This window comes from Anolis sagrei, chromosome 3 (genome assembly GCF_037176765.1).
Source record: "Anolis sagrei isolate rAnoSag1 chromosome 3, rAnoSag1.mat, whole genome shotgun sequence".
Lineage (NCBI taxonomy): Eukaryota > Metazoa > Chordata > Lepidosauria > Squamata > Dactyloidae > Anolis > Anolis sagrei.
In genome coordinates, this window is record NC_090023.1 from 142,721,585 (window position 1) to 142,735,382 (window position 13,798).

Sequence of the window (13,798 nt, forward strand, 5' to 3'; positions counted from 1 at the left end):
CAACAAAAAACCTGAAGGCACACACACAACATAGAATGAAAAAAATTCCACAGACATGTTTTCCTTAAGTATTTTCTTTTTAAACACATTTTTATTTAGAAGTTAAGGGAGTTCCACTTTCAGTTACCATGTTTACAGCTACAGCCCTAAATTTAAATGTAAGACTCAACTAGAGCTGAATACTATTAAATCAATAAGTCATTTATAAAAATGTTAAAACAATACCAGGCAAAGGACAAATCTCTGAGGTACCCCACTATTCACTCACTTTCTCCAAAAAATGAAGAACAATCATTAGTCAGTACTCTCCGGGTTTGATCTGTCAACCAATTACAGTTCCACTTAACTGTAACACCGCCTAGCCAAAGGTTCCACAGTTTGCTTGCAATAATTATGATGGGGCACCATGTCAAAACTCACACTAAAATCAAGATAAATTGCAGCCACAAAACTCTCCTGGTCTACCAAGCTTGTAACCTGATCAAAGAAAATTAGATAAGACTAGTTAGACATGACTGATTTTTTTTTAAAACCACACTGGTTCTGAGTAAGCGCACACAGTCTGGCTGTTAAATAATCCAGTGGAGAATTTTTCCTGATATCAACATCAAGCTGATCAGTTGGAAATTGAATTGACTGGATCCTCTTTTTTAACTTTTTAGAAGAGGAATACAACATTTCCCCCTTCAATCTGCTGGGATTTATCCTACCCTTCAAGAAATCTCTAAGATAATTACCAGTGGCTCCAAGATTGCAGATCTAAGTTCCTTCAATATTGTTGTATGCAGTTCATGCAGCCCTGGAGACCTGAATTCATTCAGGAATTTAATTAGAAAGCTGGAGTGGTGTAGTGGCTTGAATACTGGATTGCTCTGCTGAAGACCACAGTTGAAATTCCATGAGCCATGGAAACCCACTGGATGACTTTGGGCAAGTTATATTCTCTCTGTCTCAGAGGAAGGCAAAGACAACCCATAAGTTGGAAACACAAGAAGTATTCCTTCAAGACCTTTTTATATATTCTAGACTCAATCACTCATGTCTACCATAGCACTGCATTTAGGTTAACTGAAGCTGAAGATGGGCTAGAGGCCAACCTAGCTGCCTCTTCCACCTTCAAAAGGTGAAGGCAGGGATCTGAGGGTAGAGCATAAAGGAGAGGGGATGGGAGCAAAGTTAGTGGACCTCCCAACTGCTTCCCCATGAGCAACAGCTACAGAAGTACATACTCTTAATTAGAGAAATTAGAACTTTATGATGCAAAAACTCCACCCCTCATATTATGTTGTCATTTCAGTCATGAGAAATTTATAGCCTTCCTTCCAACTGAGTGTTTAAAGTGGTTTATAATAAATTCAAAAGAAAACACAGCCAAATCAAAATTTAAACCCAGGATTGGATTTTACTCTTAGCAGAAAAATCTTAACTTGCACTCCAGTTAGCAGCTCCTCCTGAGTGTAGTTCACTTCCAGCATGAATCTGGATCTTTCTTTAAAAAAATCTCCAAGACACATGTTTACTCTGATATTGAGCAACCTTTCAGTACCCATCCATGGAATGATTAATCCAGGACCTTTTGTGCCTGACATGGTCTCCATCCACATTATTCATGTTTGATTGAGCCCCAGTGACTACCTGTTTGTTTAGTACACTGTGCTTATCTTCTCATTGTTTTTCCCTTCCCATGCATACTCCAAGACTGAGTCATTTGGACAGTCAGCAATTCATTTCACTTTTGAATCTGAAGGAATGACAACTTATCAGAAGAAAGACATAGTAAAATGATTCTTTTATGTAGATTCCTCCAATGATGATGAGTGTAGATTAGTTGTGATGTGGGGGAGGGGGAAGCACGTTTCACCCCTGTGTCACAGGCCAGTAATAGGCAGGACTGTAGCATCCCCTCTCGCTTTCTTTTTCTTCCCCATTCCTTGCTTTTGTGCCTTATTCCACTTCTCTCATTCCTTCCCAAACTGTCTTAATAATAATAACAAAAAAACCTTTATTTATATACCACTCTATCTCCCCAGGGGGACTCAGGGCTGTTTCCAAGCAACAACATCAAAACATGCAGAGTAACAACATGAACAAAAAATAAGAGTAACAGAAACATAAGCATGGAATTACCCAACAACACATAAATATTAAAAGAAAAAAATCCTGCCTGTTCTTCATGTCTTTTTGTTAGGGCATGGAAAAGGAATGGGTCCGGACAATTAAAAAGGCTGGGTCAAGACTGATACAAATTGAAATAAGAGGCGATCGGCATTTGGGTACAGTATTGTAATAGGCAAATGACAAAAGTGGGTACGGGTTATTTCCAGGGGCCTGTTAGGAGAATGACCAGGAGAATATATAGGGGGCTAGGTCATGTCCAAACAATGTCTAGCCTGAGCTAGCACTGGTCACTCTCGAAGATTTGTTGAAACCACCAAGTCTTCAAACTCTTATGAAAAGAGGGGAGGGATGAAGCCTGTCTTATTTCCCTTGGAAGGGCGTTCCAGAGGTGGGGGGCCACCACCGAGAAGGTCCTCTCTCCCGTCCCCACCAACTGTGCTTGTGACGGAGGTGGGAGCGAGAGGAGGGCCTCCTCGAAGGATTTTAGAGTTTGTGCCGGTTCATAGATGGAGATGCGATTGAGAAGATAAGTGGGGCCCAAACTGTTGCAACAATCTTCCAAAGCCTTGCCATTTTGCAGTGGGAGGAGAATACAGGAATGTGATCAAAGTATGCATGGAAGTGGGTTTAGACATCTCCTTCCCTGAAAACCTTCACTGTGCTCTAAAAAGGCCTCCATTGGCACTTTTGGAGTTTAAAAAATGGAGACTACACTAAGATTAAGAGAGCTTCATTTCCTCGTTTGAGCTATCCTTGCACTGAGTTCTTAGGAACAAAATGTTAATATAATATGGTCCTATTATCCATGCCTAATATGTAGCAGAAAATCCCTTGTATTTTGCAGTAGTGGGAGCTTTTTCCTTGGTGGACTCAAAGCAGTGTTGTGACATTTAAAGGCTATCTGCTATATGGACAGAGCCAATCCTGTGGAAATGGTGAGGTCCATTCCCCATGTGAAGCTGGGACCTTAAAGGTGATGTGAGGTACCCAAAAATTAAAGCTGTCACAAGACTACTATAATATAAAAGTCAATCTACCTTCCATAGGAAAGATTTCAATATGATCTCAAGTAGCAATCACAGTAGTAAGAAGTCAAATTCATGACTTTTTACCTCCGTACTTTTAATGTCTGCCTTCAGTTCTGGTTAGCTTGAGCTGGGTAAATATATAACTGAAATCACTGCTGTTCTAAGTTGAACGACAACAAAAATGCAGCTTAGGCTCCAGTGTATCAAGCAGCCAAGACCACAAATTAAGATTGTGCTTTTGCCACTTTTTATATTTCTATTCACATGCAAATTCAAAACAGAACTTAAATAGTGTACTTCAATTTATATATCCCTGTCTATGAATGTATGTGCCTTTAAGCAACCTGCTGACTGATGGAGACCCCATGGATTTCATAGTGTGTTCGTAGGCAAGGAATACTCAAAGGTGCTTTTACTAGTTCCTTCCTCTGAAATACAGCCTAAGTACCTGGTCGTCATTGGTGGTCTCCCTTCCAGGTACTAAACAAGGCTGATAAGATAGTATCAATACCTAAAGGTATTTAGGACTGCCACACCCCCAGATAAAACTCTAACCAAGCTGATATTTTGTATACAGTATATAATATATATGAACACACACACATACAAAAACAAATACAAATACATGAAGTCCTTTTTGTGTCATTCTATTTAATGTATGATTACCCCACAATGATAAATGAAACATGAAAATAGGGTGTGTGATGCAAGCTTGGCACTGGGACACCTCTTCACAAAAAGACATGATTTTATTTCATAGAGCCGGAACCTCAATTCATGACTGATACCAGATGAGAGACTCATGGGCACATAGAAGGCTGGGTGACTTGGAAGGCACTGAACAGACTACTCTCTTGCACCCCAAGATGCAGAGCCAAACTTAAGAAATGGGGCTGTAAAATGGAGCTCACAACATGCAAGTGCAGAGAAGAGCAAACCACAGACCACCTACTACAATGCAGTATGAGCCCTGCCACTTGCACAACAGAGAAGCTTCTCACAGCGACACCAGAGGTACTCCAAGTGGCCAGTTTCTGGTTGAAGGACATTTAGAATAATGCCAAGTTTTTAATTTCGTTTGTGTTTTTAAGTACATTATAACTGTACCCTCAATTTGCTTCTGACATCATAAATAAATATATTTCATAGAACTCATTTTTCTGAAGATGGAGAGTAATTTTAAGCTGTCCAAAAACTTATTATAGGTAAATTCATATTACATTTCTAATGATTACAGCCTGACAATATCCTCTGCCCAGATGAGCCAGAAGATATACTTGTACACAGAATTATGATCTGGAGTTATCCCAAAATGTTTGGGGAGTAGACACATCTTGTTACTAATTCATAGATATTTTATTATTTTATTATTGACTAGTACAGATCCGCTCTCTTGAAAAATTTTTGCATTCACAGAAGGGTGCTTTATGATTATATAGCTCAGAACAAATACCCCTAATTTTACTTGCAAAACGTAATGGGAGTCTTGACATATCTCTAGTCAAGATGATATGCTAGGCCATTATATTGTTTTTTCATTTAAGACAGTGGTTCTCAACATGTGGGTCCCCAGATGTTTTGGCCTTCAACTCCCAGAAATCCTAACAGCTGGTAAACTGGCTGGGATTTCTGGGAGTTGTAGGCCAAAACATCTGGGGACCACAGGTGGAGAACCACTGATTTCAGATGTATTTTATTTGTTGTGGTTATGTTAATGCTTTTTTTATTATTTTGACTGCTATTTTAATTTTGCATCAACAAAGCTTAGCATACCAGGACCTATATAAAATTCAGCTTCTTATCAACCTACTGACTGAACTCTTTTTTGATCTTTTGTGGAGGAAAGGAATAGGAAACTAGTAACCAAGTTCAGCTCTGTCTAATACAATAATTTAACATGCATTATTATTATTATTATTATTATTATTATTATTATTATTCACTGCAGTGCCATGAGGCTAAACCAGGCATAAGCAAATATCAGCCCTTCCAGGTATTTTGGTCTCCAAATCCCAAAATTCCTAACAGCCAGTAAGTTAGCTGGGATTTCTGGGAGTTGAAGTCCAAAACACCTAGAGGACTGAAGTTTGTCTATGCCTGGGCTAAATAGATCAGTAGAGCTTGACTAGGTGTCAGCTGACTCCAACTGGGAAGTTTCCAGTGAGTTATCAGCAGCAGCAATAACAATCCTATCATTTGCATCCCAGTTTCTCCCTGCTGGATCCCCCTTCCACCCCATATCCTGCTCTTTCAGGTTTACTCACTTAAAAAGCAGATCACCTTTCTGTCCAAAGTTCTCTAAGGTATATAACAGATAAAGACACAATCTCAACAATTAAAATTGCTCTTCTTTTCATCTCCACACAAATGATTTTTTTCTCCTGCAGAAGGAAATTATTTTTGGAGCACACACCTCTTTTATGTCCCTAATGTTAAACAGGAAAAACTTCTGTTAGGTACTACAGCTGACAGGAGTACATAAATTAACTGATCCCTGAACGGCTGGGAACAAAAGAATCCACACAGTCTATCAGATTTAAAAGGTTTATAAAACATTTACTGTATATACTCAAGTATAAGTCGAGTTTTTCAGCCCATATACTTGAGTCAAGGTTATTTATTATTTTACGCTGCTGTTGGTGTTGTGTATATTATTTTACTATATTTATTATTATTACATTTACATTATTTTACTCTATTATTTTTATTACATTTATGATTTAACTCTATTTATTATTACTATTATGTTTATTATTTTACTCTATTTTTATGACTTTATTCTAATTATTAATGTTATTATTACATTTATTATTTTACTTTATTATTACATTTATTATTTTACTCTATTATTATTATTATTATTACATTTATTATTTTACTCTACCATTACTATTATTACATTTCCATTATTTTACTCTATTTATTATTATTATTACATTTATTATTTTACTCTATTATTGGAAGGATTTGTAAGCACATTTACATTGAAGAAAGTTACAATAATCAGAGTTGGCCAATCTTATCTTAAATTACAATTTTATATAAATATTCAAAACAACTGATGCCCCAATTAATGTAATTTTATTGGTATCTATTTTTTATTTTGAAATGTACCAGTAGCTGCTGTATTAACCAACCTTGGCTTATACCCGAGTCAATATGTTTTCCCAGTTTTTTGTGGTAAAATTAGGTGCCCTGGCTTATATTCAGGTTGGCTTATACTCGAGTATATATGGTATTTATGAAACAGTCATGGTTCCCCACTCCTATCTTTTTAAACCGATGTATTCAGGGTACTTTGCCATTTGCCTGCTAATTTGCTTATGTCCAGGGTCCCTTTATCTCATTCTGGCCACCCATGCATCCAACTTGTGATTACAGTAAAATTAAAACGGGATTACATTACACTGACCGTAAAGTATCCAACAAACATTGTGCGACTGAATATGACAAGTAAACTGTTATATTTCCACAAGGACTGACTCTTTATCGTGTGCTGATCTTTAGCAGACTTATCCACTAAGGAATACTATAAATCTCTAAACTAGCATGCATGGCTATCATGAGACATGACAGCCATGTTTAAATATGTGAAAGGATGTCATAAGGAAGAGGGAGCAGGCTTGTTTTCTGCTGCCCTGGAGAATAGGATTTGGAGCAATGGGTACAAATTACAGGAAAGGAGATTCCATCTAAGCATTAGGAAGAACTTCCTGATTATAAAAGATGTTCAACAGTGGAACTCTCTGCCAAGGACTGTCGTGGAAGCACCTTTTTTGGAAGTTTTAAACAGAGGCTGGATGGCCATCTGTCAGGGGGTGATTTGATTGTGTTTTCCATGCATTGCAGGGGGATTGGACTGGATGGTCCTTGTGGTCTCTTCCAACTCTGTGATTCTAAGGAGTCAATATCCATGGATACTGCCAAAACTAACTGCATCAATTTCTGTATCTATCAAAATTGGAAATATGTCTATTTATCATAGTTTAGTTAAGAGCAAAAATCTAGTTCCATTGGCAGATTGATTATCTTAGAATATTAGCTGTTATTAACAATATTCTTCCTGCAGTCAAAGCTGCAAGGCAGTTTGATTTCTACCTCCTCTCTGCTTGTTTTCTATCTTTCCTAGCCTATCACCTGACATATCTAGTCCAAGCAAAACAAAGAGAGAGGTGATTGTACTTGGTTTAATTAAACAACCACTCTCCTCTTCCAAGGTGATGTGACACCAGGTCCACTCTGTTCTGGGCTGTCTTTTATCAGATTGTCTCAGCCAGGGAATTACATAAGGCATTCTCTGTACCACGGCACCTACTAAGAGTTCGTTATCACTCCAATTTGGTTGCCATTCTCATATTTTGTTTACAACTGGGTTAGCTTGATGTCAGGAATCAAGCTGTCTCTAGGCTTTCTGGATTATGCATTTTTCTGTTTAATATGCTTTAATAGTTTAATTTATAGTTATATGTTACTGTTGCTTTTATGCTAGATTTTTATATGTATGTTAGGGATATTTTGCCATGAATGTGTTGGAAACTGCTTTGAGTCCCATCCCCCCGGGGGTGAGAAAAGCAATATAAAAATAAAGTAAATAAATAAATTGGTAATGCGAACTGTACAATACACACAGTTTTCTGTATTATGCATATTTTGCAGATCTTATATGTCTTATGTATGCATTATTTCCACTTCCTGGGGTTTAAACTTTGCAAACTTTAATCCAGATCAGTGCACAGTTTGTATAATTTAGACTTTTAAAGGGAACCAATTTACATATCCCGAGACCTGCCTGGTGGGACATCCCTTCATTCCTAATCTTGGGTTGAATTTTCTGGTTGAGAAATTTCTGGAAAGAGCGTGTTATAAAAATATGGGGTTAATATATGACTAATATGTAAGGCAATCCTGTCTTTCCAAAAGACTTGTAAACATACAAATGAGATTTCTCATATACATAATGACAAATGTGAGCTGAATACATTTGCTAATCCCAGCTATATTTATACTACTGAATAAGTGGTAATTTGCTGACTGTGTGCTTGTGTACACTCTAATGACTTTACAAGTCCACTATATTTGGGAATAGCAATTGGTCTCAGTCCTCTAATTGTAAAACCCCCAACTTCACAAAGGCAGGCTAGTATCAGAAGTGAAAACAAATATTATGAGGGCTTACAGGTAGAAGACACTTTCCTTTTATGAACACACTGTAAATGATGCAAAAGAATAGAAAATATGGTCAGAATCATACATATGTCACATTGCCTTGGATTCCAAACAACTTTCCAGTCGTCTTACGATTTTACAGAACATATTCCCAGAATCTGAGTGGAAAAAAAAACCTCTTTATTTCTTTTGAATTTTACTGGTAATAAGAAGGAGAAATGAATACTGAAATTTAGCCTTCTGTCAAGACAGTCAATCCCCTTCCAAACAGCTGAATAAAATCACACATTATCTGCTTTGAACTGTAATATATGAAAGTGTGGACTCAGATAACCCAGTTCGGAGATATTGTGGGAATTTCTGCCTTGATATTCTCGGTTATATGGCTGTGTGGAAGGGCCCTCGGTGATACATGATTTAATTTAACCCAGGTTAGGACCACTGGCAAACCTGGCAACATGCATTTGAACCTGGATACAAGAGTCAAGGCTGAATTAGGACCATTTTGTTCTGGTGAAAAGCAAAGAGATAATAAAATATTATTCCACTCACCTGTCACCTGTACTGTGAAGTTCCTGAGCATTTCAATAGAGTGCCTTGGCTTACAACTGTACAGGCCCGAATCATCATAGGACACATTGATAATCCTCAACAATTTTTGGTCAATATGAGTTCGATTTGTAGGTGAAATCCCGATCCCATCTTTATACCAGAAGATAGACACAGATGAGCCTGGAGCATTACACAGGAGTTCAAGGGTGTCGCCACTTCCAACCACCAATTCTTCAAGGAAGTCAGTTTTGCTCCTTAAATAAGCTGTGTGAGAGAAGTGTATTGAAAAAGATAGCATCAAATTATTGACCACCAAGAATATACTACTGTGATATGCAGCAACACCAAAAATGTTTGTATGAAAATATAATCACAATATGGCCTTTAGCTGAGCGGACAGATGGATGCATTGGCTAATTCCATCTCTCCTGACTGTTCCAGGAGTTTTCCACAACCTCCTTTTCCTTTGCAAGCAGACAGGGAGCCTTTCTGCTTTTATTACTCTCTGCTACCTTCTTTCCTAGGCAAAAAAGGTTGCAGCACCACCACTTCCCACACTTATGTGCTTTGTGACTGCTTTTCATGATTGCTCCATCATTTCATTTGTCTGCTTCCTTCTCTACCAGAAATCTGACTTCATATCAGCGTTGAACTGTGGAATGTGCCAATTAATAATGAAAATTATTCCTGTGAATGTAAAATTATCTTTCTCTCATTATTAGGTAACTATGGCTATTTTCATGAATTCTGGAACCCTATAGCACCATCGTCCCCAAAGGATTTCATTTGACAACAAAGGGTAATCAGAAGCACAAAAAAGCTGCTTCCTACTAATTGAGAAATCTCTCTCTCTCTCTCTCTCTCACACACACACACACACATCCCACACACATACATACATACATACACACACACACACACACGTGTATATGTCGACCACATGTATAAGTCGAGGACAGGTTTGGGGACCAAATTTATGGATTTTGGTATGATCCATGGATAAGTCGAGAGTTATTCTGTGAAGAGGGAAAATTGCTAGTGTTGCCTCAGCAGGCAGCTAGCTGCCCCTAGCCACCACTGGTGCCACTACTATTTTCCCACCCAGGCACTCCCCACCCCACTCAGGGAAGAGGATGCTTCCTCTTTTTCATATATACATATGAAAGTTGAGGTACAGTATTACCACTTTATAAACAAAGGAAGTATTTGATTACTTTCCTCAAATTCTATTGCAAGTGATGTCTTCTCTTGGGAAATCCCTAGACCCAGGAGGAAGTAGCCCCTAACAATAAATAAATTATTGATTTATTGTGTCATTCATAGAGCATAACCTCAGGACTCAGTTCTTCCTGCTTAACATTTCCCCTCTTACAAAGGAAAAAAAATCCAGTTCTGCATTTACAGATCATACACCAGTCTTTTAAAAGTGTGTGTACACACACACGTATATATACTGGTTTATGATCTTTTCAAAAATCTATACACAGGTATGTATATATATATATATATATATATATAGAGAGAGAGAGAGAGAGAGAGAAACAAATACAATACTCGTCAACATCTATACAATGGTTGTACCTGACTGTTTCCTCCTTTCACCCATCCCATTATAGTGACTTCCCATGCTTTGGGTTAGAGACAGTCATGAATAGTTATGTTCTTCCTTCCTATGACAATATTTTTCCATTCTTCTTTCTGGTATGGTAGTTATTATTTAAAAGTTCAATTCAAAAATTCAAAAAGAATTGTATGTGTTACGATCTTCTGTCAATCAGACTATATATGTTCTTCAGTGAGCCCATTCACACAATTATAGCACTAACTGGGCCACTTCCAGCCCAGATTGTATTTGTACTCATCCCATCTGATCCTTTCCGTCTCTGCTCCAGAACAGCAGCAGAGAGGTGTACCAGAGGGGGAAAACCCATATACTGCTGAAGAAAATGGGATGGAGGGCAGCAGCAATACGAGAGGCTGGTAGAATAGTCCAAATCAAAGGTAGGGAACAGATGTCCACTACAATTTGCACTAACATTAAAAAAATCTAAAAAGACAGGATGAAGCCAATATATGTTATGGATTACGCACCTCTGATGTACATAAGATTTTTTAAAAATGTTACAAGGGCAGCATTATCAACATCCCACTTTAGATGCACCCACTGAACTTCTATAAAGCAGGGAAGGTTATAGGGACTGCTTAATCTGCAGTGTATGAATACATTCCTCCACATGCCTGCAGTGTGCATGAACATGTAAAGGAATGTGCACATGACAGAGGTGCAAAATGCTGGCACAAATGCCATGTCCCTTTCCCAATGCAGACTCAGTAGCCGCAGAGAAGAGCCCTAAATGTCTGAACAGAACTGAAATTAACTGTTTCAGATTTTGCCATGGAAATCAGGGCTACTTTATCCTTAAAAGTCATTTTCAAAGCCTATCACAATGAATTTTAATATCTGAGCATTAGTCAGGAGCCAGCCAAACCGCTGATCTAAAGGTTGGTGGTTCAAATTCGCAAGACATGGTGAGCTCCTGTCTGTCAGCTCCAGCTCCTCATGCGGGGGCATGAGAGAAGCCTCTCACAGGATGGTAAAACATCTGGGTATTCTCTGGGTAACGTCCTTGCAGACGGCCAATTCTTTCACACCAGAAGCAACTTGCAGTTTCTCAAGTCGCTTCTGACATGGAAAAAAAAGTCTGATGTCTTGTCTCTCTTGTTTGCGACAGTCTTAATGAGATATAACATTATATGGATAGGAATTATAGTCAGAAAGTGCTTTTTTAACTGTTGTTTCAGTCACATTAAAGATATAATACTGTACTTAACGAATATGACCTAAAAGCAAAAGGAAGCAGAGTCTTGGCAGTTGCTGGATAGAAGCTCATTATCCATCAATCCCATTGATTCAGGATATGCATTTTTGTTAGGGTTAGCAACTGAACTTAGCCCCTTTAATCCAGAAGTAAATATTGCAAATGTTAAAGTTTATTGTTCCCAATAAAATGAAGTTCCTTAAAAGAGATATTGACATCAGGTGTCCAGAGGAGGGCAACTAAAATGATCCAAGGTCTAGAGACCATGAATCCCTATGAGGAACATCTTAAAGAGCTGGATATCTTTAGCCTGCAGAAGAGAAGGTTGAGAGGAGACATGATGGCTATGTGTAAGTGAAAGGGTGTCATAAGGAAGAGAGAGCAGGCTTATTTTATGTTGCCCTGGAAACTAGGACTCAGAGCAATGGGTTCAAATGACAGGAAAGGAGATTCTACCTGAACATTAGGAAGAACTTCCTGACTATAAGAGCTGTTCAGTAATGGAACTCTCTGTCTTGGAGTGTGGTGGAAGCTCCTCCCTTGGAGGCCTTTGAACAGAGGCTGGTTGGCCATCTATCAGGGTTGCTTTGATTGTGCATGGCAGGGGGGTGGACTAGATGGCACATACGATCTCTTTCATATCTATTATTCTACGATTCTATGATAAAATGAAGGCCAAACCGTTACATCGCAATACCATGAGACACCATTTGGAGCTTCGACCCCAGATAGGCCATTCCTAGTAAATATGCTCCTTTGCACATTTTAATCACAACATGTGCAAAATGTTATTTGCTACACAATTCTTCCAAATATCATGTTCCACACAACTAGGGAACTGAATGCTGCAGCTGATGCCTTAAATATGTCTCAAGTTCAAAAATGACGTATGTTTCTCCAGTACAATAGTTAGGAGCCCCTGGTTGCGCAATGGGTTAAACCCTTGTGCTGGCAGGACTGCTGACCCAAAGGTCAGAGGTTCAGATCCGGGGAGTGGGGTGAGCTCCTGCCTGTCAGCTTCAGTTTTCCATGCAGGGACATGAGAGAAACCTCCCACAGGATGGTAAAACATTCTACAGGTTTGTCTAATCTTTTTTTATGTGATCCCACTTCCACTCTTAGACTGAGATAGACAATTGAGAATGAATACCTCAAGAAGGAAGTAAAGATTAAAATACATAAGAACTACATGGTGTAGGGTTCCACAGTCCTGAACATTCCTGCCCTATACTGAAAATCAACAACCTCAAGATAACAAACCAAATAACAGCCATGAACTAAGTCTTGCTATGTTGCTTAATTAAAAGAGGACGGGCTTTTACTCCAGTGCCAATATGTAGGTCCAAAGTGGGAAGGGAGGAAGAAGAGTCAGGCGTTCTTTTCAAAGACTATTTTCCTGCTGGGATTATGTTCCATTCGTGTTAATTGTTATTCCAACTACAACCACCCTAGTTTCAAACCAGTCTCCAATGCTGCTGGTGAAAACCAACATTGGTTAATTTCAAGCAGTATTTGCTCATCTCATTGAAAAAACTTTAACACCCTAGCTTTTTTGATAAAGCATAAATAACACTTCATGCTAACCTCTCTTCAAGAAGGAAGAAAATGTTTCTTTTTCTTAAAAAAGAAAGAAAGCTCACATTCTGTCAAGTCCCGTTATAGTGCACACTGGACTTCTCCCAAAAAATGAATGAGAGCAAGGCCTTTGGGAGTTTAAAAAAGGTTTCTTTTCCCAGTTTATATCTGGTGTAATTTTGGGCTGATTGGGGTAAATCCAATCAACCCTTTTCAATTATGGCCAATTTTGGGAGATGATCCTCATCACACTAAAATCCAATTAAAATCCAATTTTTGCCTCCTGCAGAATGCTGGGGTTTGTAGTTTAGGGAGAAGCCTTTAACAGCCTCACTAAACTACAAACCCCAGAATTCTCCAGGATGAAGAAATTGGATTTTAAGTGGATTTCCCCCCCTCCCCCCTAGTATGATGAAGTGTGGTAAGTTTTTAAAGTATATGGAGGACTTGGGGAGCAATACTACAATTTGCAGTGGTTTTCAGTTTGAGAAGAGGAATTGGAGAATGGGAAACAACCTGGATTGTTTCTGTTTTGTTTTT

At 38.4% G+C, this 13,798-nt stretch overlaps 1 protein-coding gene across 6 annotated transcripts in view; it reads right to left on the minus strand.

Moving 5' to 3' along the window:
* The window catches only part of FGFR3 (fibroblast growth factor receptor 3), a 69,397-nt gene that overhangs the window by 36,254 nt on the left and 19,345 nt on the right, over nt 1-13,798 (minus strand). For 5 of the 6 annotated variants that reach the window (XM_067466936.1, XM_060769297.2, XM_067466935.1 and 2 more), the window contains exon 3: nt 8,865-9,128. The exons of the other annotated variant lie outside the window; for it this stretch is intronic. In XM_067466936.1, the coding sequence (XP_067323037.1) occupies nt 8,865-9,128 (264 nt within the window). The remainder of the gene's footprint in view (nt 1-8,864; nt 9,129-13,798) is intronic. 6 annotated transcript variants of the gene reach the window in all.